The sequence below is a fragment of the Arachis duranensis genome, chromosome 6 (assembly GCF_000817695.3).
Source record: "Arachis duranensis cultivar V14167 chromosome 6, aradu.V14167.gnm2.J7QH, whole genome shotgun sequence".
NCBI classification, from domain to species: domain Eukaryota; kingdom Viridiplantae; phylum Streptophyta; class Magnoliopsida; order Fabales; family Fabaceae; genus Arachis; species Arachis duranensis.
In genome coordinates, this window is record NC_029777.3 from 92,731,941 (window position 1) to 92,756,682 (window position 24,742).

A 24,742-nucleotide genomic window follows, 5' to 3' on the forward strand; every position below is an offset into this window, starting at 1 on the left:
CCTTAGTAGTGCCGTCAGTTCCTCCGTTTGCAACACCATCACCACCTCCCCATTGGAAGTTTCTGTCAGCTTGCATTGGAGAGAAACATTTCGTTTTCTTAGGTTTTCTTTGTAATTTTGAGTTGAGAACGAGGGTGATGTATGGTTGCTGAAGTGTGCACAAGGGGGAGAATGAGATTTCACATAAACACGCAAAAAGAAATCCAAGCAAAACGACGTCGCTTTACTGACTGTACAGGGGCTTAATGGTTCCAATGAACACATACTATTCCACGTAGGATGTGCCAAGGCCATGTCACGGGCTGCATATTACACCTCAGCGTTTTTCGACGACTATAAACGGAGAAACCAACGGAAGGGCTTATTGGTCTCATGGAATATATAGACAGGGGCCGATCTGATATTTTATAAAGGTTAGGGGGTGTGTAGTCAAATTTAAAAAAGGACAGGGCCAGAACGGGTATTTACTCAAATTTAAAAGCTACTCACACACCATATTTTAACCAAGTTATTAAAATTTAAAAGTCACTCACGTGCCACACTCTTTTGCTCTCTTTTAACAATCGTTCCTTCTTCTTCTTTTTCATGATGATGATGTTATTGTTATTTAATTTTTTTCTCTATTTTTTTTCTCATCCTCTTTTATTATCATTATCATTATCATACTCATCATCTTTATATTCTTCTTCTCCTATAAATATTCAAAAAACTAGAACACAATAATTTTAAAGCACAACACATAAATTATGGTGTATAGCACACAAATTTTAGTATACAACAAAATTTTGAAGGACCATATGCACCCAACCAATAAAATAATATAGTACATTAATTTTGGTGTACAACATAAAAATTTTTGTGCATAATACATAAATTTTTATGTGTAGTATAGAAATTTTAGGAGAACTACATATTTAAAATATTGACTCATCCAACTAATAAAATACATTTGTAGCAAAAATTTGTATGTTATGTGTAAAATTTTGTGTGTTATGTGCAAAAGTTTGTGTGTTATATGCAAAAATTTGTATACTATATCTAAAAATGTTCAAAAAAATCAGTTTAATTAATTTTCTTAGTATAAATTATTAAAAGTCTTGTGTCACATTATATTCATAAATGTATAATTTCAGTTTGATCAATTCATGGCTATATTATAATGAAAGATTTTATAAGAATGAGGATAATAAATAAGAAATCTTTGTCTCAAAGTAAAAAAAATAAAGATAAAAAAAGAAAAAAATAAGCTAAAGAAAAGATAAATGATGATAGAGAGAGAAAGAAGAGAGGTTGAGAGAGAGGGAGAAAGAAGAAAAAGGTGAAGAAAAAAAGAGGAGAAATGGGATAAACCTGATTTTTTATATATTAAAAATTAGTTTTAGCATATAAATTAGTGTAAATTGGTTTATTAAATTAAAACTGATTTTATTTTTATGAATTAGTTTAAACTGCATACAATATTATAAACTAGTTTAAAATTAGTTTCGATGTGAAAAATTGAACCATGAATATTCCTAATTGTATAAATTTGTGCAAAATTTTGTATGCTATATTTTGAAAATTTGTGTGTTATATTTTAAAAATTTATATATTATGTATAAAAATTTGTGGGCTATATCAATAAATTTGTATTCTGTATAAAATTTAGTGCGATATGTAATTTGTATGATATACTTTAAATTTTGTGTCATCTCTAACAAAAATGTGCGTTGTAGAAAATACAAAAAATGTATCACGCGCTCTAATTGAACTCTTGTAGAGTACATATGTATCCGTGTTATTTTGAGATTTGATAGTATATTTTATTGTTGGGGTGCCCTACACATCCATGTAACCATGTAACCAAGTTGGCTCAATCCCGAATAGAGTCACGTGTAACACCCCAATTAGCCTGAGCTTTACCTCGCGTCATAAAGCAAAGATTAATCAAGGATTACGACAGTTCTAAGCTCGTACATATGATATATAGAAGGAATAATATTATCTAGAAGCCTGATGAAGGATATAAGTCAAAAACAAGATTTAAAAGCGCAAAACAAACTAACGTAGCATCTAAATTAAAGATCAAGAAACAGATGTGATATAAACGAAGATAATAGTATAATATAATATCATAGGAAACTAACCACGACTCGCGGAGTTTAAGCCGGCTAGCCAAATATACAAATAAGAGGAAACTAAAGTTTAAAATGGCTTATACAAGTTTAGTTCTCTCTTAATTACAAGCCTCTAGGCCAAAATAAAATACAAAAGTGAGAGATATATATAAATAAACAAAATAAATCAAAGAGACTCAAAAAGTATTCGGATCCTCCTCTTCTGTCACCAACCAAACAACTCATCGAGGTAGGTTGCGACCTGTATCTGAAAACAACAACAAAAATATGGTATGAGAACTGGAGGTTCTCAGTATGGTAATAGTGTCCAGTGATGTAGGATATAAGACCCCGCGACGCCAAAGGCAATCCTAGACTCCATATCCATCACAAGAATTCCAGCTTAAAGCATTCTAAACCAAATAAGCATAATAGGTAAAACCTTAAAAAAACTTAAGCCATAGCACCATAAAAGAGTAATCTATCTTAGGAGATTTCTACTCTAATCAAACCCCACTGTCCCATAGCCTTCACCAACCGATCCGCCATGCGATCCCATCGCCATCGCCTTCCGAACTTCCTCAATCCCAGTAAAAGCACAAGTATATACAATACAAGTAAAACACAAGTAGAATCATATATAGCAAATAATACAAATAGCAATTAGACATATTATACAGATAGGAAAAACAATATCAAGTCGGCAAAGCATACAAACAGGTAGAAAATGCATATGATGAATGCTTACCCTACTAGCTGTGATATCACATTGTCGGTTCAACTGCCAACCCGACACATCTCCATGGAGATGTTGCCCTTCAGATTCATGGTGTGGAAACCCCGAGATATAGTGCTCTGATCACTATCCAGGATTTTGTGTTGGTACGCTCTGATGATCCGAAAGGACTCAAGCGGGATCTATTACCACCGACCTCACATCTAAGCACAAGCGGGACGAACCACCGCCCTTACGCCGCCGCACTACCTCGACAGGCGGGATTAACCATTGTCCCTGCCAGGCGCATAGCGTCTCAAAATCTCAGTAAAAACAATATATCAGTGGTTTTTAGAAACCATTTTCACTATACATGGATCCATCATCTCAATCCGAGTCCCCGACTCATCTCAACCACTGTCCATCCAGAATTCAGTTTTCAAACATCAACAATTCATAATTTCTCATCTCATACATCAATCACTCTTCATATGACGTGTGCGGCCACACAGGGGTATGCGCGCGCACGCTCCTGAAAGTTTTACAATGTGTGCGTACGCACAGGTGTCAAATCTTTACAAAAATCTGTTTACTCGCACAACCTGTGCCAGCGCACCCAACAGACTGGCCTTCCCAACGGGTGCGTCCGCACAGGTTGAAATTCTTCCTCTAATGTGCGCCCGCACCAACTGTGCTAGCGCTGCAACCAATAGGCATATCCCTACCTGTGCGTGCGCATAGATGTGTGCGTCCGCATAGATCAAAATTTTCACAGGGTTGTGCGCCCACACCAGGCTGTGCGTACGCACACATCAGAAATCATAAAATTCTGCAACTTTGCAGGATTTCAGATTTTTAACACCAACTTCAAATGATTATAACTCCCTCCATAAAATTCCAAATTCTTCAAACTTTATATTGATTTAAAGGGTTTTTAAAGATCTTTAATTATAAATAAATTTCAATCAATTTCAAAAACCGAGGCAAAAGTTATGATCGAACAAAGTTCACCAAAAATTCACTTTTACCAAAAGTTTCCAAATGACCAATTTTCCCAACTATCATATCTCAAACCAATCAAAACAATACCAAACCACTCCAAACTCCCTTTTTCATCAAAATTTACCCTTTGATTCATATCACACCAATCATACCATAATTTCCTTCACATTTCATTATTTCCAACCTCAATTATCACATATACAACATATCCACCAATCATCATTCTCTCACTACCAATTCTCATCATCTACTCAACCATGCTTCCTATTCATCATTAACAATACTCATCCATCCAAATCCATTATATTTCAGATTTATCATTTAATCACAACAACACATCAATTCATTATATCTCAGCAACACAAACAATTATCAACAACTTACAATTTCCAAACTTATCCTATGGGTCACTAGCCTAAGTGTCCATGAATATTATATACTACATAGAGAAAACCAAAACCATACCTTGACCGATTCCCTATATGCACCAAAACCCAAGATGAGCACCAACAAGCTCTCACTTCAAACCAAGCTTCAATTCCACTTCAACAAGAACCAATATGTTCCAAAAGCTCCCAAACTCACAACAATCAAGCTATATACATATAAATCACCACAAATCAACCTAGGGTTCAACATAAATATAATTTCACAAGGGTTTAAGAGCTCTTACCTTTTCCAACAGATTTGATAGCACAAATCCAAAGCTAAGCAAGGATTAGAGCAAACATAAACATCTAAAATCACAAAAACCCATTTAACAAAAAACCCTAATAAAATCCGAAATTTTGGAGAGCAGAAATGAGAAGATTTCATGGTTACCTTACTACTTTCTTGGGTGGGTTTTGTAGAGCTCTTCACAAGAAACGCGTAGCCACAAACGGTGCGACGATCAGAGCTCCGTAGCTCAAAATATCGCGAAAAGAAGATTGACGTGAATAGTGTTTCTTCTTCTTCTTCTTCCCTTTCTTTGCTGCTGAGTGTGTGTGTGTTTAATGATGTGGTGGCTACATGGGTTCATTAAATGAACCTTTATATATGTTGGGCTTGGGCCCAACTTGGGTCCAGTCCAACCCGTTAGCATTTTTAACCCGTTTGGCCAAATTTCGGGCCAAACCTTTAACATTAACGCCCAATTTTCTATTTCTAATATTTTTCTAAGGTTTTTTACTGTTTTTACTTTTTCTCGTGCGGTATCGGGTAGACTGAATCGGTTCAACTGCCGGTTCACAGTTTTTCACGGTTTTTCACAGAAAACACGTTTTGTGACTTAGAAAAACCTACTGAGTTCAAAAATTATATTTAAATCCCCAAATTCTCATCCTAACCTTTTGGAATTTAATTTGGGCATTTAAATGATTTTATTCATGAAAAATCCAGTTCTTACATCATGCGCATTAATGACGAGTGAAAGCACGCGCCCAAAAACCCTTCGTTACTTCGCGCTCATTATGAAAAAAGCATTACTTCTTCTTCTTCTTCTTCTTCTTCTTCTTCTTCTTCTTCTCTGCTCGCGTTATAGGCTTCACCGTTCTCCTATGCTCGTGTTTTCTTTCTTGTTCTTCTTCTTCTCTACTCGCATTCTTCGTTATGGATCTGGATTGACTTCAACGTAATTAGTTTTGTCGTTCTTCGTCTTCATTTTCTTATTCGATCTGGACTTCTGAATTGAAACAATGAATGAATCAACTTCAAAATCAGTTGAATGAGTGCGATTTGGATTATTCTTCCGAAACGCATCACAATAATCTTAAACATTGAACAAAGTAAAAGGAAGCCACCGAACCGAATAACATTCATTTGGTGAATCAAAATCACAAAGGTCACCGAACCAAACAATGTTCATGTGGTGAATAAATGGTGATCAACTTTCAATCGACAAGAATAATATTTCTCCATGCAAAAGAAGTACTGAACATAGTAACAACCAATTTCAAAGCCCTAGTTAAACTATCCACTGAACTGAAAAAGAAGAACCTACGTGCGCGAATTTGAAAGAAGAAGGAGGAGAAGGAAGAGGAGGAGAAATACTATTTTTGCTGATTGAAAGTTGATCACCATTTATTCACCACATGAACATTGTTCGGTTCGATGGCCTTTGTGATTTTGATTCACCAAATGAATGTTGTTTGGTTCGGTGGCCTCCTTTTACTTTGTTCAATATTCAAGATTATTGTGATAGTATGCAACAATTATTTCCTAGCTGTCTCAACGTAATAACCACATTCAATTGATTTGAAGTTGAATCATTCATTGTTTTCATTCATAAGTGTAGATCGAAGAAGAAAACGAATAAGAAGAACAACGGAGCTTATTACGTTGAATTCAATGCAGATCAATAATAAAAAATGCGAGCAGAGAAGAAAAACGCAAACAAAGGAGAACGACAAATTTTATTATGTTGAAGAAGAAGAAGAACGAAAACGCAAGAAGAGAACAAGATTTACGTTGAGAAAGATTTACGAGGCGCGTATATAACAAATGCGTAATGAAGTTGGAAAGGCGCGTCTCATTGAAGTTACTTAGATAGCTTGAATGAAAAAATTACATGGATGTATGCTCTATTGTTAACTAGCGAATTTGATTGGACTTATTACTAAAATTCAACGCAATTAAATTTTAAAATTTTTAAACTAGTTTTTAAATCGGTTCACTTACCGGTCTGTTTTTCCTATTCTTGGTCAATCGTCTACCCTTTTGAATTTTGTTTGTGTTTGTGAGTTGTTACACTGTTTCGCGCTAGGGTTTGGCGCTTGGGTTCTGCTGCCACTGTTGCTAACTTGCTATCCTGAATCGATCAAATTTTGTGTTTATGAAAGGAAAGAATGAATGAAAATGGAGAAAGAAGGTTCGGTGTGTGAAGTGGAAGATCCTCTTACCAACTATTGGGGTCTCTGAGTCTCTCCCTCTTTCCGCAAACAACGTCATCTTCTACTGTCACTGCTTCTTCCCCTTCGAAGCCCTACGATCCTAATCACGTTCTTGACTCCATCCACAACCACCTCCGATCCATGGTAAAATTCCACTTCAACTCCTTTCAGCTCCTTTTCATGTTTTTTTTTTTTATAATTCTTTTTCGCAAGTTTGGAACTTATTAACTAGGATTGCTTTACTTCCATCTTTTGCTTCTATTGTGTGGTTTTGTTCCAGCTAAGAGTGGCATTTTAGGTGTTTGAGTAAATCCCCAAAGTGCATTGCATGCAGGCAAATTTTTTTTTGGGCACCTATTTGAAGCATAAATACGGGGTGATGCATAGGCTTCAAATTTTGAGTTCATTGTTTGATTTGAGTCATGTGATAAAAAAAAAAAGAAGGGAATTAGAGTAGTTGTAACGGTTTTGCAACAATATTTTTAATTGTTATCCATGCCTCTCACAGGAAATGCAAAATCCTGCTAAACCTGAGGGCAAGTTGGCTGTGATATCTGAAGTTCCTGGACTGTTTGACTCTGAAATCTTGAGTGATATAGCATTTGATGAGGAGAATGACGTTGCTGCTGCTTCTGGAGAGGCTGTAGAGTTTCCTCGAAAACGGAGACCTGCTTTAGGCCTGAAGCGAGCTCGTTTTTCTTTAAAGCCAACTAAAACGTAAATTACCTTTTTCATTCTCCCCCAAATCCTTTTCCTTGCATTTTTTACACTGATTTCTATTTATATTTTTTTTTGACAGTCAATCTGTTGAGAGTTTGATTCCAACTCTGGACCTTGATAAACTGAAAGATCCAGTGGAATTCTTCTTGGCCCATGATCGGCTAGAAAGTAAGTCCCCTTATTTCTGTTCCTGGAACACATTGGATGATGTTTATAAGGTTTGCACTTACTGGTGTTGCATTTGAATGGATAGAAGCGAAAAGAGAGATACAGAAGCAGACAGGTGAGTTTCTTGAGTCAAATCTGTCTGATACTACCACTAAGATGCGACAACGTCGACCAGGACTTTCAGGGAATAATGAGCGGTACAATGCTAATTCTTGAATAATCAGCCTCCATTGCTTTGTTTATGATGTTTGTCATTCTTTTATTTTTCGGTTAGCTAACATTCATCAAATATCATATGGCTCAGGCGGGTCAGATACAAGCATCGTTATCCTAAAGAAACTTTTGACAATAATGATTATGTTCTACCCTCTCAAAAGGCAAGTGAATCTGTCGATCTTGGCCCTGTTGGTGAGAGCACAGATGAAGGTGGAGCTTGTCTTACACCACTGGAAAATGAAGTAACTGGTAAATCAATGATACTCTGTAGGGCACGAGTTGTTTTCTTTTTAATCCCTCTTAAGTTGAGTTTTGGCTTTCCCTCCTAGCAGTAGTCCCTTTCCATTTCTCTTGTTTTCCAGACTTCAGACATTCATCTATGTATTTTGCTGCAGATTCACCTGTTATTGAAGAGAACAAGATCAATGAAATACTGGATGGATTGCTTCAATGCAATTCTGAAGATCTAGAAGGGGATGAAGCAGTGACTCTTTTGCAGGAGAGGTTACATATCAAACCAATTGTTCTGGAGAAATTATCTATTCCTGACTTCCCAAATAATGACCAAGTTATTGGTATGAAATCTTTGCATGGGAACTCGTCAAATCCAAGGAAGTGGAAACCTTTATCCATCCTTGATAATTTGTTGAAAGGATTTAATAGTAGAACACCTATTAGACAGGGCATAGGATGCCAATTGCAGCAATCAGCTTCACCCACCCCACCAAGAAGTCCATTTGCTCCACTATCTTCCTTGCTGCTTCACCTTTCACACCCAAAGCCATCGGTGGATCCATTTGCAGCTGATGGAATTGATCATTTATCCACAAGAAAGAATTCCCCAATTCCTCTGATAAACCAGGAGCACAAACTTGCTGCTTCTGGGAATCCATCAAATGAACCCTCTGCAAACGTAATTGATGATGGTATTGCCATTAATAAGACAAGTTCACCAGGTGATACTGTCAGGAATGGCTCCTATTCTTCTGGAAAATCCAAGGAAGATTCAATTGGAAGTAGTGAGACACATTCAGTGGAAGACACAGTCAGAGATTGTGCTTGTACACCCCAAAAGTCTGTGGAGGATAATCCAGGGCAACCTGAGTCTGATGCTAATATTGAGTCAAATGGACCTCGTGTTGACATGGACGTGAATACTGGAGCCAGTGGGATGGAAGGTATCATTAGAGATTGTGCTTGTACACCCCAAAAGTCCGTGGAGGATAATCAAAGGCTTCCTGAGTTTGATGTTACTATTGAGTCAAATGGTCCTCATATTGACATGGATGTGGATATTGGAGACAGTGGTATGAATGACATAGTAGGGAGGCCAAATATTGTAACAAATAGGGTTGAGAATGAAGTATGTTTATATTTCAATCTTGATCATCTTGAATTGCTGGCAAATTTTCTAGCTCTGAATTAATCTATCTTATGATACAGGCAGAAAATTTGCAGGCACATGCGGCTGTTGGGCCATCAGATGATTCTAATATTAACATGCCAAATCAACCAGGTATGCATGTTTATTCCATCAGGTTCTTGATATACAAGCACAATGGCTGGTTAATTCTTGGCTGATCCCAAGCTATCTCTATAATGTTTCCCTATTGTTATTTTAGTAAAAGCAATATTTGTGTTGTTATTTTCTTCCGATGAGATCTCTTTGCCTTAGTAATTTAATCAATTCACTTTAAATGAATGCACTTTATATTTTCTTTTCAGCAGTTTGGTACACTAAGCCAATTTTATCTTAAATGCATAAACTTCTTTAGTGATCCCTTGTTTGCTGCATAAAAGATTGTCATGCTTCATCACCATTTAACCTGTGCCTTTTTAGTTTCTTTTTTCTAAAGATCCATAGACTTATCTATTGTTGCCAAATTATTGCTTAATTACCTATTTTTAATTAATGGAAGCTATTTTCCATCAAGCTGCTGCTGTTGAATTTAATCAACGTAGTTGATCTTAGGGGGGATAAGTTATGACTTTTGATTATTTTTGTTGCTTACACTACCGTGATAAATTGTTTTTGATTTGAAATCAAGGGAGGACATCATTTAGTATTACCTTTAGCTTTACTGTTGATAGTGCTAAGTCTATTGTATGGTTAAGCAGATCAGTCAGACCCTGCTGGGTTTCTAGCAAATGATCATGATAAAAATTCCAGAAGATCAGATGATGGTCCAGAACAGTGTTTACAGGTTAACAACTTCGCTGCTTTCCATTTAGTCCCCCTGAAGTCTTAGTATTTGAATCTCATTTTAATTATCCTTTATTATCATGTATTAGCAAGGGTAGATAGTAGCCAGTATTCAAACAGTTTCTTGTCTTGAACTAATAATAGGTTGGGCCTTTTTTTTCATTTCCTTGCAAAGCCAAATTGTACTATACAATGAAGACTGTTAATAGGCGGTGTGAAATTGAAAAATAATTGCAAAAGTTATGGTTTTGAATTGGTTCCCAAGTTAGCATTTGTTGAAAATTAGAATGTACTAGTAGCACTTTTTCTTCATTTTGTTTTGGATTAGGCATAATCTTCATCTTTGTGCGGCTGGCTGCTTGTGGAACTGAATGTCTGTCCCTGTTTGCAGGAAAAGACAGATGGTAATTCTATTTTGCCTGATTATGGACAAAGGAGAGTTAGGCGATCGAAAAGACAACATAAAGATAAAAGTCTTTCTCGGAGGCAGAGCCTTGCAGGTTTCTACTACTTGTTGAACTCATCCATTCATTTGCTATAATATTTTGTTTTAGTTAATAACTTATGTTTTATCTTCCCAGCTGCCGGTACATCATGGGAGGCTGGACTAAGGAGGAGCACCAGGATCAGGACAAGGCCTTTGGAATTTTGGAGAGGGGAAAGAATGGTGTATGGTCGTGTACATGATAGTGAGTACAATACTAATACTTATCACGGGAACACACTAGGTGAAATTATAATAAAGCTTCATCCTTTGTTTATTGACGGTGGAAATGTTGCTGTTTTCTGCCGTTACTATTTTGCATTCAAGCCAACAACGTAGTACTCTAAAAATATTTTTCAGTTACAAATGTAACCACTGAACTGGATTGTTTGCTCACTTTCAAACATCTATTTTAAAATTAATGTAAAATGGCATATTGCTTAACATTTTAGTATGCTACTAAATATAGTGATTAGTGATGAGCAAATGGGTCAAAGATTCTGCAGCTAAATATAAGTAAAGAGCTGAGAACTTATTGGATCTATCAATTAGCTTTGATTGTGAGGTGAAGTTGTGAAAATTAGTGTTCTATATGTTCTTGACATGTCCTTGCCATTGTACATTGGGTTGACAGGAATTTCTCTTTGCAGGTTTGGCCACTGTCATTGGTATTAAGTGCATTTCACCGGGAACTGATGGGAAACCCACTATGAAGGTGAAATCTTATGTATCCGATGAATACAAAGAGCTTTTGGAGCTGGCATCTCTATGTTGAAAGTATATGAGTTTAACCCATTTTATGTTCTTGAACTTCCTAATTTTTCTGTGCTTTTGGAACAAAGTGGAGCATGTATACTATCTAATTTACCCTGCTTTTGAAAGAAAGACTTCCCCTTCTCAGGTTCCCCCGCCTCTTCCTTCCCCCTATTGAAACACTCACTGGGAAAACGGTGTGGTTGCTTTAACGAGTGTGGATCTTTACTTTTTTTTTTTTTTTCATTTTGTGGATATGGTTATTTAACACTTTTCCTCCTTATTCTTCCGTTCGGCAACATAACAACTTTAGCATAATTACTTTTTAAACCACCAAACGGATATGCAGCGTGATCTTGCTGCTTTGTTTTTCTTCGTTTGATCGTTTGACAATGATATAGCTATGGCCTTCTTGATACTCCGAACAAGAAGTTATTATAAAGTTGTCTTTATCACAATTATTTGTCAAGAATACATGAGCAGCGAATTATTGTGAAAAAAGAATTTTTGATTAAATGTTTTTACTTTAGAATGAATGAAGGGGAATATTACCTTTTGCAAACCAACCAATATCATAAGATTATGAGTAGAGGAAATTTAAACTGCTATTTTGATGCGGTTTTTTTAGTTCAGTTATCGTGAAATTGAAAGCTAATTATTGTGAAAGCTAAGTGTATTTGGATTAATGTTCGTAAATGGAGGTTTGTATAAAATTGATTTTGTAAAATTCATTTTGATCAAAAGTGAATTGGTTTTAATGTGGTTTATGTTTGATAATTTTTATTTAAAATGAATTATAGAAAATTAAATATCGTTTTGATTACATTATTCAAAATTATTTAGATAAAAAATTACAGAAAAAGACATGAATTTAAATAATTATTTTATGTTATTTCATAATTTTATTTTAGATATTTAAATAAATTTTAATTTTTTTTAATATTCTCAGTACTTTTTAGTATTCTAATCAGATTAACAGAATCATAATACAAAACAAAAAAAATTCCACACAAAAAGAAATAATAATAACAGTGAAAAAATTCATATAAACAAAAAATAATAAGATAATAAGTCACAAAAAAACAAAAAATAATAAAAGTTTTATAAAAAATAATAATATGCATAAGAGAGTATTCTTAAAAAAGTGAACGCAAAAATTGCCAAACATAAAAATAAAGCTTTCAACAGACTCAAATGCGCTTCTTCCCAATGCAAAACCAAACCCACCCTAATTCATGAGATGAAAGTTATCTCATCTATAATTCCAAGTTCGGACAAAGACAGAGACTAAGAGAGGATTGTGTTAGACCCTTGAATGTTAACATAAATTTTTGTCAAATTCTCATGGAATAGACCAAATATGCGCTAAAACTAGGTCATTATTTGGAAACAACAAGCTATATTACTCGAACATAGAATTAAATGACCAAAAATCGATATATCAGTGTTTGAGTGAAGTGCAAAATAAACAAAGGTTTTCACGTTTTTGTAAATAGGCGAAGATAAATAAGTTAATTACTTAAGAAAAGATAAATATAAATATATCAGCTGACAGAGAATATAATCTTATTTAGAAATTTTCTACTAACTCTTTTCTGCAGGTATTGCAATCAGAGACTTTTTTGGAGGAGATTACGAGTTATAGCTTTACAAGTTCGATCTGGAAAGGGTTGGTTCCGCCTAGAATTGAACTGTTTGGTTGGTTTGTTTTAGTCGGTAAAGTGAATACTAAAGAAAGGTTGAGTAGATTAGGCATAACTTGCCAGCGTGATAGTATTTGTGTCTTGTGTAAAAAGGAGATCGAATGTGTTCATAATTTGTTTATGTTTTGTGAGTTTATGCGGCAGGTGTGGTGCGTCTGGTTGAGAAGTTTCATAGAAATTGGGTTGTCCCAGGAAGCATTAAAGGCTTGTTTAAGAGTTGGAATGGAACACCAAATATAAAAGAGGAGCAGAAGAGATGACTGACTGGGCTCTTTGCGGTTATTTGGAACGTTTGGTTGGAACGCAATAACAGAATTTTTAACAATAAAGGAGTAACTGTTGGTGTCATACAGAACAGGACGTTTTTGAACTACAAAGAGTGGACTGGTATTGATCCTACTGGTTGTTGATGGCAATGCTGGAGATGACATAGGATTGTTAACTTTATGTTTAGATTTGCTTTTGTATCTGTCTATTTTATACTCCACTCTCATATGTCGAGCTTCATTTGTTTCAAAAAAAAATATATTAACAACAAAAAGTTCCGATTTGGAATATGAAAAAACAGGAAAATCTATAAAAGTGTTGGATATCATACAATAAGAAAGAAAGATTAGCATTTGTCTGCACGAAACAAAGTGAGGAGATCAAGGTGAAGGTTGTATCAAATTGAATTTTATAAGATGATTTGGATTAAAAGTGAATTAGTATTAACGTGATTTATATATGACAGATTTATATCAAAATAAATTATAGTAAAATAAATGTTATTTAGATTATATTATTTAAAATTACGTTTGGATAAAAATTATTAGAAAAAACATGAATTTATATTACTCAAAATCACATTTTTCAACACTCTTTTGGTTATATTTTTTTAAAAAAACTTAAATTTATGTGTTAAAATTTAATACTCTTTTAGTCGTAATTTTTTTATATTTTTTTATTTAATTTAGTCTTCCTAATAAAATCTATAATTTATATTATAAAAAATAACAATAGTAAACAAAATACATACTAATTCAAGAATTTGTACCGAAAATTATACAAAGTAAAAAAAAAACACTAAAAATTTTATAAAAAAAAAATTATGCATAAGCAGAAAAGAAATAAATTCTTTTAATTACTTCTTCAACCACAACAATTGAACGCAACCATTTGTTAGCTTTTAGCGAACGAGAGTTAGAACATAAAATTCTGTTTGCATTTAAGGAAAAAAAAAAATAGCCAAATAAAAGGCAAGACATTTAAGCAAATTGAACGTGTTTTTTGTTATTCAAATGCTAACCAAACACATCCTTAATTTTTGATATACAGAAAAGGTGGGTAAAGAATAGAAGTTAGATAGCTATTATTATGGATAAGTAGTAGAAGACAAATGTAATAAATGTCAATGGTCAATTAAATCATGCTATTAAACTTGTGGTATGATGGGGTAATTTTTTTTTATAGAGATTTAAACCGTCTATGTAAAAAAATAGACAAAGTACCCATGAAAAAATGGAATCGTTGACAAGAGTACCTATGAACGAAGAAAACAACTCACATATCCACACAAAATCAATTTTGTGTACAAAAATAACCAAACGTGATCCAGTTTTAACTAAGTGTCTTACGTAAATAAGGCAAAAATTTTGGATGGAAGATATTATTGTGGTAGAAATGCTATGTTGTTAGAGTCTTTGACAGTTACCAACTTAAGAAGATGTTCATTCGCTTCCCGTTCTAGAACGTATGGAACTTGAGCTACAAGTTTCATAGTCAGGGTTCTTTTCTAGCTCCAACTCTAATTCTTTTTTTTTTTTGTTTTTATAGAATTAAAGCTACAATTACTTTATATGGGTTGATGAAATTGATGGTGGGTGATAAGATTTAGTAAAGAATTTGATCAGAAGACTTAATGAACAGAAATGTGGTGCTTCTAGTAAGGATTTGAAGAATGTTGTAGGATATAATATTAAAAAATCTATACATAGTTATGAAGATTAAGAAGATTGAAGGTGAAATCAAAATAATGAGATTTTGGCTTGTAGTTCTGTCATTAGAGTTGTTGCAGCAACTTACACTTCTTTTGTGTGTTTATAATGGTGTTATACAGGTGAGTAGCAGTTTAAGTGTAGGATTTAGGCATAGGTTGGATGCAAATTGAGAAATTATGTGCTAGTGAACATTAATATAACAATAAAATTTTACATTCAAGTAAAATACTTAATTAAATTTATCCAAGTTGTTATAATAACTTTTTAAATCACGTGCTTACTTCTTCTTCTCCTTCTCTATTTTCTCCTCCTCCTTCTCCTTTTTCTCCTCCTCCTTCTTCTTCTCCTCGCGCATGCAGGTCCTCCTCCTCCTCCTCCTCCTCTTTCTAAAGTCGTGCACGCAGGTTCTTCTTCTTCTTAATTTTGATTCTTCTTCTTTCTCATTATCGTTATCATCAATAATACCACATTTTGCAAATATCTTTATTAGTTTTGATTTTCTCTGCTGCCATCATTAAATAATTTCGGTTCATTTCTTAATTTATTTCGGTTCATTTGTGTGTTAATTGAGGTTCACTTGATGCTACTAATGAGTATTGACCAAATTTTGTATTCCTTAAATAATTTTGGTTTATCTCTTACTTTAATTGAGGTTCATTTGGATTCAAAAATGAATTCGATGTGTTTTTGTTAATGATTGAGTCTTTTTGACTATTTGTTCAAATCTGAACTAATTGAATGGAATAAAGTGCAATCTAATGCAATTGAATAAAGTGATAATAAATAATTTCATGCTAAAAAATTTGGTCAATACTTATTAGCAACATCAAATAAACCTCAATTAACACAAACATATCGAATTTATTTTTGGATCCAAATGAACCTCAAATAAACTAAAAAAGGAACCGAAATTACTTAATAAAAAATTTGGTCAATACTTATCAGGTTTATCAGGTGAACCTCAATTAACATATAAATGAATCGAAATTAATTCACAAATAAACCGAAATAAACTAAAAATGTTAGGAAAATGTTGGTGTTATTGGTGATGACGATAACGAAAGAACAGGTGACGTGCGCGAATTTGAAAGAAGAAAGAGGAAATGGAGAAGGAGAAGACGAAGACGAAAACGAAAAAGGATATGTTTTGTGTTATTGGAACGTGTACGTGTACACACTGGTGTGTTGACAGTGATTTTTAGTGAATTTAGGCTAATTTAATTAGATTTAATTACAAAAAATATTTAGATGTATAGTTAAACGATTAATGTAAATAATGTTCAAATGCAATGAATTGTTAGCATATTTCATCTTTATTGAATCTAATTATGAATAATTGCTATATTTGGTTATTAAATTAAGCCCCCGGGCTCCCAATTCAAACTCAATATACATTAGCTTATCAATATGTGGAAGAAAATTGTCCAAGTAAGACACTCAGTTAAGGCTGGATTACATGGATATTTTTGTCACTAGCTCCATCTTTTATGAGTATTTTTTTGTGGTTTTGTCCAAAAATATCTTTCGAAAAAACCTAAAAAAATTAATACAAGATATGTCCTTAAAAGATTAGATTTTTTTAGGGATTTAAATCGTTAAAAAAGTGAATGTCAATATAGTACAAAATTATCTTAAACCTTTTTGTCTATTTTTTATTTTTTTAGGATAAATCACAAAAAATATATTTGAATAATTTCGTTATTGATAAAAGTGCATTCGAATTTTTTTATCGACAAAAATGCTCTCAAATAATTTAAAAATACGATAAAAATATACAACATTGAATATGTATTCTCAAAAAATACTTTAGAGATTGAATTTTAAAACAGTTTTTACAAATATTATTAGAAAAATGATATATTTTATCTTTAAAATTTGATGATTTTTTACGAAGTATATATTTTTTTGTAATTTTTTTTGTCAACAACTAATAATATTTTTAAAAAATAAAAAATATTGAGATTAATTTTTTATTTGGTTTTTTTGTGTGTATTTTTTAATTAGTTATTTATACATTCCTATAAAATTTTGCATCAAATACATAAATGACTTGTTAAATACAAAAGCCATTGAGTCATAAAAAAAAAAAACAAAAGCCATTTGTCACTTAAAGGATAATATTATTTTTAGACTTTTTGTTGAATTTTTAAATTATATAAAGATATTTTTGTCATAATAAACTTCGAGTAGATTTTTGCTAAAGATAAAATTATTTAAGTGTATGTTTGGTAGGGGTGGGCATGGTTTGGATTTTTGTAAATCCAAACTGGATCCATTTCAGAACCAGTTTTATGGTTCATAAAACCAAATCAGAACTGGATTGAAGAGAGAAACTGGTTTGAAAAAATAAAAACCGATTTTAAACCGGTTTTATAATTTAAATCCGGTTTTACTTATAAACCGATTTTAAATCCAGTTTTACATATAAAACCGGTTTTAAATTTGGTTTTTTTAAATCCATATCTAAAATCTGGTTTTTTTTAATTCAAATCTAAAATTTGGTTTTTTTTATAAAATCCAGCTTTAAAACCAGATTTTTTAAAACCAGTTTCTTCAACCAAAAATCCAATTTTAAAACTAGTTTTTAAAAATCCAATTTTCAAACTATATATTTTAACAAAAAATCCACTTTTGAAACCAGTTTTTAGAAATTTAATTTTCAAACCATAATTTTTTTAAAAGTAAAATTAATACTAAAGTCATTTTAAAGTGTGTAGGTTCATTACAAGTTTACAACTAGAATTTGGTTCTATATAAATCTAATGACAATAACTAATCTATATAACATTTAATCATTCTCAAGACATCAAAAGAATACCACAAAAAAATCTATATATATGTGTGTGTAATTTAATTCATTATTAATATATATTTTATATTCTAATATTATATTCTATCTTGATGACTAATTTTAGTATATACTTAAAATAGTTATTTATTTAATATATTATATTAAATCAATGGCATGAGATTTTGCATTTAGATATGTACCGCACCAATTATGCGACATGATGCTTATATTTGTAGAAAATTTTAACGTGAAAAAAATAACCAAGAGATTGTGGTCAACGAGGTTGCTCGTAAATCCAATTTGGGAGATTTTAAATCATGTCTTTATCAACATCGCTTGATAATATCTTCAGTACTGGTATCAAGTAATATATTTGTATGGTTATAGATATAAGAGAATGAATACAAAATAATTAAGCTATAAAACTCTAATGAAAACAGGTACAATAATATAAAGTCATGATTAAATATATTCATTGAGAAATATTTTACGTACTAATCTTTTTGTCAATTAAATTCAATCAAATTAGTTTTTTAAGATTTGGATCTTAATTTGGATCTGGATCTGGATCCGGATTTAAAACCATTTAAATGGATTGGATCAAAAACCAAATTATAAAATAAATATAATTTGGTTTGGATTTTTTTTGGTTTAAAACTGTTTTTTTTTTTAAATGGTTTGGTTTGGATTTGGATTAAAATCCAAAATTTGGATTTTTTTGCCCACCCCTAATGTTTGGTAATTTACCTAATTAGAAATATATGTTTTAATTTAAAAAGAGATTGACCGCGTTATAACTTATGTGAGTGGTGCAAAGAGGTCTTATCATAAAAATTGTTTGAAGTATTTTTACTTTTTTGAAAGAGGTAATATCAAATTAGTATCCGAAAGATAAATGATACCTCACTTTTGTTATTGACAAAATAGCTTTTGAAAAATTTTAAAATTTGACAAGACCACCCAACCGTGAAAAAAATGACGAAACAAAAAACACTGATGTAGTTGTCAGAAGAGGGCTTCGATGATGGCCCGATGATGTTTTCTTTTTTATGTTCGCTGCTTCTTCTTCTTTGACACGCCGCTGCGTCCCTTTCCACCATGACAGTTGAAAAAGAAAATTGCCATGACATGTTGCTGCATCCCGAAAAAGAAAAAGACAACCGAAAATGTCACTAGAATTCTCTGTCATCATCAAAATTCTTTTTTAATGGTCAAATCAGCATTTTTCATTCAGTGTGACGTCATCTTTTTACGATTGAATAATTTTATTTAATTTTAAAATCTTTCAAGAATTATTTTATCAATAGTAAAAGTTAAGTACCGTTTTGTTATTACCATAATCTTTTAGTACCAATTTGTTATTTATTTTTTTTAAAAATAATAAATTGTATTTTTATTTTATAAATATATATTATTGAAAACGAACATTATTCTAATTGTAAGTAGCCCTCATCAAGAAAATTCTTGAATCGGAGAGCTGAGGAAACTGCGACAGCTTCGAGAGGAGAGACTGGCTTATTATTAAAAACCAGATCATTTCTAGCAATCCAAATTCTCCATTAAAGGAAGCTACAGAAACAAGACTGTGTTCATCCGTTGCTGCTTCCAACCACAATGGTTTGTTCCCTTCTTTCTGTTCCTTTTTCTAAAGCAATTTAGTTTTTTTTTTCTTTTTTACTTTGAACACAGTACTAAGATGGCAAATTTAGGTTTTTTCTTTCTCGATTGGTTGCAGGCTACCCTTGCCGATTCTTTTCTTGCTGACCTCGACGAACTCTCTGATAACGAGGCTGAAATTCCGGTGAGTACAATATTCTATTTCTTATCTATCTGAAATAATTTTATTTTATTTTTTTATTTTAAAATTTAAGGATTGATGAACTAGGTGGTGTATCTTCTTTCAGGAGGAGAATGAGGTCGATGCAGCAGATATGGAAGAAGATATTGATGGGGACCTGGCTGACCTAGAGAATCTCAACTATGATGACTTGGATAGTGTTTCCAAGTTGCAGAAAACCCAGAGATACATTGATATTATGCAGGTTAGTTTGTATTCAATAGTTTCTATTATTCTGCAGTTGCCGAATTGGGATATACATTGCTACCTTTATATAGTTGACATTGAATTCTTGATTCTTCTAAGCTTTTTGCTAATTGCAGCTGAAGCTATTGACTTCATCATCCCCCCCAAAAAAATTGTTGTATATGCAATATTGTTGTTTTATTCTCTCCGTTTTCGCCTCCTATCCTTCCGTGCCTATTACTTTACACCATCATCTCAGTTTTCCCCCTGATTAAGTATATAAGGCTTGTAACTCGGGTTAACATTATTCTATCGTGGCAGAAAGTGGAAGAAGCCCTTCAAAAGGGTACAGAAGTGTCAATTCAAGGAGTAGATCTAGAAGATGATCCTGAATACCAATTGATTGTTGAATGCAATGCCCTGTCGGTAGACATTGAGAATGAAATTGTGATTATCCACAATTTTATTCGTGATAAGTATCGCTTGAAATTTCCAGAGCTTGAGTCACTGGTTCATCACCCAATTGACTATGCTCGTGTTGTTAAGAAGATAGGAAATGAAATGGATCTTACTCTTGTTGATCTAGAAGGGTTGTTGCCTTCCGCAATTATCATGGTTGTCTCAGTTACAGCGTCAACTACAACTGGCAAGCCTCTACCAGAAGATGTCCTCAGTAAGACAATTGAAGCATGTGATCGAGCTCTTGCTCTTGATTCAGCAAAGAAAAAAGTTCTTGACTTTGTCGAGAGTAGAATGGGGTATATTGCACCTAATCTTTCTACTATAGTTGGGAGTGCTGTTGCAGCTAAACTCATGGGGACAGCTGGTGGTCTAGTAGCTCTAGCAAAGATGCCTGCCTGCAACGTTCAGCTTCTAGGTGCCAAGAAAAAGAATCTTGCTGGGTTTTCCACTGCAACATCTCAGTTTCGCATAGGATACATTGAGCAAACAGAAATATTTCAGACTACTCCTCCTCCTCTTAGGATGCGAGCGTGCCGACTCCTGGCTGCAAAGTCTACACTTGCAGCACGAGTAGATTCAATACGTGGGGATCCATCTGGGAAAACTGGAAGGCTCTTCAAGGACGAGATCCACAAAAAAATTGAGAAGTGGCAGGAGCCCCCTCCTGCCAAGCAACCCAAACCGCTTCCTGTTCCTGATTCCGAGCCTAAAAAGAAGAGAGGTGGTCGCCGCCTTAGGAAGATGAAAGAAAGGTTATCATAGTTTTAAAGTTGCCTATACTGAATTTTCAGGTTGCTGTGTTTTCAATTCTTTTTCCCTTTTATATTGGATTCATGACCCTGCAATTCTTATGACAGGTATGCAGTAACAGACATGAGAAAGTTGGCCAACAGGATGCAGTTTGGTGTTCCTGAAGAGAGCTCTTTAGGTAATTTTTACAAAATTTCACATACACAGACAGCACAGTAATCCCGATGTGATTTTTTAGAAATGCAGTATATTTGTTATTTGATGAATCTATCTGTCTATTATGCTGCATAATGTTTTTATAGTGATTGGACAGAGAGAATAAAAAGAGAATTAATCCAGGTTTAATTCCAAGTATAGTAGAAGTTTGAAATGAATACTGCTCTAGCCAAATAGCCCAGGAAATATGACAAGAGCCATAATTAGTTAATACTAACACAACCTAACCAATTAAGCATAATTACCATATACACGTATATATGTAGTGAATTCTATGATGGCTATTATTATGGTGGTTGTGGTGGCTATGAAATTTTGGCAACACTTAATTCTATGATGGCTATTATTAAGGTCGTATTTTTTTACCATTTGGCAACACTTTATAATTTGAAAATAAAGAAAAAAGTAAACGTCGTGATCAAATTAAAAAGTGTTGCCAAATAGTAAAAAAGTGTAATTTAGTTTTAGCTACATTTTTTAACAGTAGTTAAATTTTTTATAGCCACCATATCCACCATAATACTATGGTGAAGAGGCCTTTTGGGTGACTAGAATGCAGAGTGGTGATTTTGTGGTGCACAATCTGCCACATTGTTATTTTTAATGGTAACACTTTTAAAGCTACAATTATTAGAAGTGCTACCTATATATACATATATATAGTACAGAATGTAGTATAAAAGTCTCTGGAAATTTAGTTTTGTCTGCTTATTTTGTTCTCCAAGTATTTTGGCCTTTTGAAAATGATTTGTTGCTTTTGCATTATAGGGGATGGTCTAGGTGAGGGTTACGGAATGCTTGGTCAGGCTGGCAGTGGCAAGCTTCGTGTGTCAGTTGGGCCTAGCAAACTTGCTGCAAAAGTTGCTAAGAGGTTAGCTCTGTTAGATCCTTCAATTTTATGCATGTAGTTATGTTTGTTATTTGATTGTTTTTTGTCACTAAGACACTACATCATCATTCTATTTATCTAATTGATCAACTATGTTTCTGATGGACTGTTTTTTTATTTATTAGATTCAAGGAAAAGAATTATGGCAGCAGTGGTGCTACATCTGGGTTGACCTCAAGTTTGGCCTTTACACCAGTTCAGGTTAGTGATTTTAGAAAAATATAGAGGTCAACTTATTGCATGAGACGAGTATTTCTAATCTCCTTAAGATATAGAAACAAAACATTTAGGGGCCAATTGGTTTGATCATTTTCATTTCTATTTTCAATAAAAATGAAAATATGATTGGTTACATATTTTAAAAATATTTTAAAAAATGCAACACAACTGAAAATGGCATTTTCCTGTTTCTGGAATTTTCCCTTGTAAGAGTTGAAAATGTTTTCAACTCAAAAGGAGGTGATTTCATTCTTTCAATGATCATGTGCACTGTCTGAACCTTCATTACTGCATAGGTGTTCCTTTTTTCTTTTTGTTTTAATCCCTCTGTACTACGTTCTCTATTCTCATCAAATGTCAAATCCCGCTTCTTTCTTTTTTTTTTTTTCATCAGGCATATTTTCAACCTTTATTTTGTTTTTATTTGAGGGACTTAACTACTGCACATTGTCTTTAAAAAAAAAAATTCTAATTGACAATTTAGTCATCATTCATCAATTAGAAAAATTAGACATTTTATAAAATTAATTGTTAACTTAAAAAAAATAAATTGATTAACTAAATTGTACACTTAATAAAAATATAATATTTTAACTGAAAATCTTTTATTCTTTAGTAATAAATATAACTTTTAATTTTAATGATAAAAAAGATCAGTCAAACATATTTCATTATTTTTCTATTTGGAAATAAAATTCATTTTAGCCATCCAATTGCATTTTCAAAAATCTAAGAATCTGAAAATGAAAACGATTTTCAGAAAATGAAAATAGCAAATAAAAATAGAAAATATTTCACAAACCAATCAGCTTCTTATTTTCCTTTAGAATACTTAGCATCACTTATCACTGTTCCTGTTGATTTTAAATTTTATCCCTTTTTTTTCATAGCTAGCGGGAACATTATGAATTGCATGAAATGGATACGGAAAGTTATATCCAGCAGAATAGGGCCTGCTTAGTAGTTAGTAGTAGTAATTCAGTTTGCCTGTCAACAAGTATTCTCTTGGTATTGCTATAGTTGTTACTCTTTAGGTTATTCTTTTCTTGTTAATACCTAATATTTTTGAATAGATTTTGTGGTAGTTTGGTCAATGAACTTTAACAAAAGTGTCAGGACTGTTGTCCTTTTGAGTTTCATTTATGGTTGCCTAGCTTTTTTCTTTTAGAAATATCCTGAAAGATTGAGTAATGAGGCCATTATGTGATTTTGCTTTGCCTTCATTATTAGCATATTCTATTATCATCATCATGCATCTATTTGATGTTGGTTGAAGTGAAGGATTCTTAGACACATGCAAATAAATAACACACCTAATCTCTGTAAAATTGAGTCTGAAAGTACTGCACTCTTGTTAGGCCTCCTGCTTGAAAGAAATACCTTTTTTTTAATATAATATATTTATAAATATCTGGCCACTATTTAGCATATGGATGATGGACTATTTGATCTCTTAAACAGCTTCTTAAGCAGAATAACTCGAATATAGTTCATTAGTCTTTCTTTCATTGACATTTATTGAAGTTTTAAATTCATGTTCAATATTATTTGCAGGGGATTGAGCTGACAAATCCACAGGCTCACGCACACCACCTTGGTAGTGGAACTCAAAGCACTTACTTCTCTGAAACCGGAACCTTCTCGAAGATCAAGAGGACTTGAAACCCTGCACCAGTACAAACTCTTGCTGTGTCTCTAAATTGTTGCTGCTACACATAACTAGGAACTTATTGATCCTGATGGATGTTAACTAGTTAGTTTCATGTCCAAGCCCAGTTGGGAGAGTTACCATGAATATGAGATGGAATTTGGCTAAATATGGGAAATTTGAATTTTTCTCCCATGCCTAAGGATGTTGCTTCAGTTTTGGGTTCGGAAGGTCATCACTAGAGTAGCATTAGGTCTCTGAAGTATTCCCCCACCCCCACCCCCAAAAAAAATGATATTTGTATGTTATCTGAGTAAAACTATTATTACCTATAAAGGTTTAGAATGCTGATAAAATTATTTATGAAAAAAAAAATTAATATTGTATCCATAAAAAATGGGTTTGATTGACAAAAATATTAAAACATTAAATTTTTGTTGACTTAATTAAAATTTAACGTTGAGTTTCCAAATACATTTTTTTTATCATCTATCAAGTAGCAGTGTAGCATAACTTTTTCTTTCATTTTCTTTTATATCTTTTGTATCTGAATTTTTGTTCGATCTCTCTTCACTCACACACTGCTTGTGAGACACCACATATCAAACCCGATAAAAAAAAGGGGGACAGAGAAAGAAAGAACAAGAGGATGGGTATCAGGGTATGTCACCATTGGTGTTCCACTGTTGCCCTTTCAGATTTCAAAACCCTTATGTCTTCCATTTCTTTATCTATCTCTATTTCTCTGAGATTCACGCTATTAATCGAATTTTCTTTGATCGAATTTTGGTTGTGTGCTTCATTCATTTCTCAATTAACGCTATTCCCGCATGAA

General features: G+C 33.0%; 2 protein-coding genes across 5 annotated transcripts; both read left to right on the top strand.

The window, feature by feature from the left end:
- The first annotated feature begins 6,484 nt into the window (after positions 1-6,484).
- LOC107494655 (centromere protein C) lies at positions 6,485-11,382 on the top strand. 3 transcript variants are annotated; one of them, XM_021125071.2, is made up of 11 exons: positions 6,485-6,827; positions 7,192-7,400; positions 7,483-7,571; positions 7,657-7,768; positions 7,876-8,036; positions 8,183-9,150; positions 9,231-9,303; positions 9,903-9,991; positions 10,382-10,490; positions 10,572-10,718; positions 11,125-11,382. In XM_021125071.2, the coding sequence occupies exons 1-11, from the start codon at positions 6,825-6,827 to the stop codon at positions 11,247-11,249; spliced, it is 2,085 nt and encodes a 694-aa protein (XP_020980730.1). In that variant the 5' UTR covers positions 6,485-6,824; the 3' UTR covers positions 11,250-11,382. The 3 variants fall into 3 exon arrangements, with proteins under 3 accessions (XP_020980730.1, XP_015971180.1, XP_020980731.1); XM_016115694.3 differs by having other exon boundaries at positions 10,572-10,679; XM_021125072.2 differs by having other exon boundaries at positions 9,906-9,991.
- Positions 11,383-19,148: 7,766 nt separating this feature from the next.
- On the top strand, positions 19,149-24,166 carry LOC107494654 (U4/U6 small nuclear ribonucleoprotein Prp31 homolog). 2 transcript variants are annotated; one of them, XM_052251320.1, is made up of 8 exons: positions 19,149-19,317; positions 19,410-19,501; positions 19,605-19,742; positions 20,045-20,937; positions 21,043-21,113; positions 21,920-22,022; positions 22,166-22,241; positions 23,814-24,166. In XM_052251320.1, the coding sequence occupies exons 3-8, from the start codon at positions 19,632-19,634 to the stop codon at positions 23,919-23,921; spliced, it is 1,362 nt and encodes a 453-aa protein (XP_052107280.1). In that variant the 5' UTR covers positions 19,149-19,317; positions 19,410-19,501; positions 19,605-19,631; the 3' UTR covers positions 23,922-24,166. The 2 variants fall into 2 exon arrangements, with proteins under 2 accessions (XP_052107280.1, XP_015971179.1); XM_016115693.3 differs by having other exon boundaries at positions 19,436-19,501.
- Positions 24,167-24,742: the final 576 nt, after the last annotated feature.

Excerpts from the sequence above, each read along its gene's own strand:
- LOC107494654 (XM_016115693.3), top strand. Across the intron at positions 19,502-19,604 it reads ATAACGAGGCTGAAATTCCG|GAGGAGAATGAGGTCGATGC; the intron begins GTGAGTACAATA and ends ATCTTCTTTCAG. Across the intron at positions 21,114-21,919 it reads TCCTGAAGAGAGCTCTTTAG|GGGATGGTCTAGGTGAGGGT; the intron begins GTAATTTTTACA and ends TTTGCATTATAG.
- LOC107494655 (XM_021125071.2), top strand. Across the intron at positions 8,037-8,182 it reads ACTGGAAAATGAAGTAACTG|ATTCACCTGTTATTGAAGAG; the intron begins GTAAATCAATGA and ends ATTTTGCTGCAG. Across the intron at positions 9,992-10,381 it reads GTCCAGAACAGTGTTTACAG|GAAAAGACAGATGGTAATTC; the intron begins GTTAACAACTTC and ends CCCTGTTTGCAG.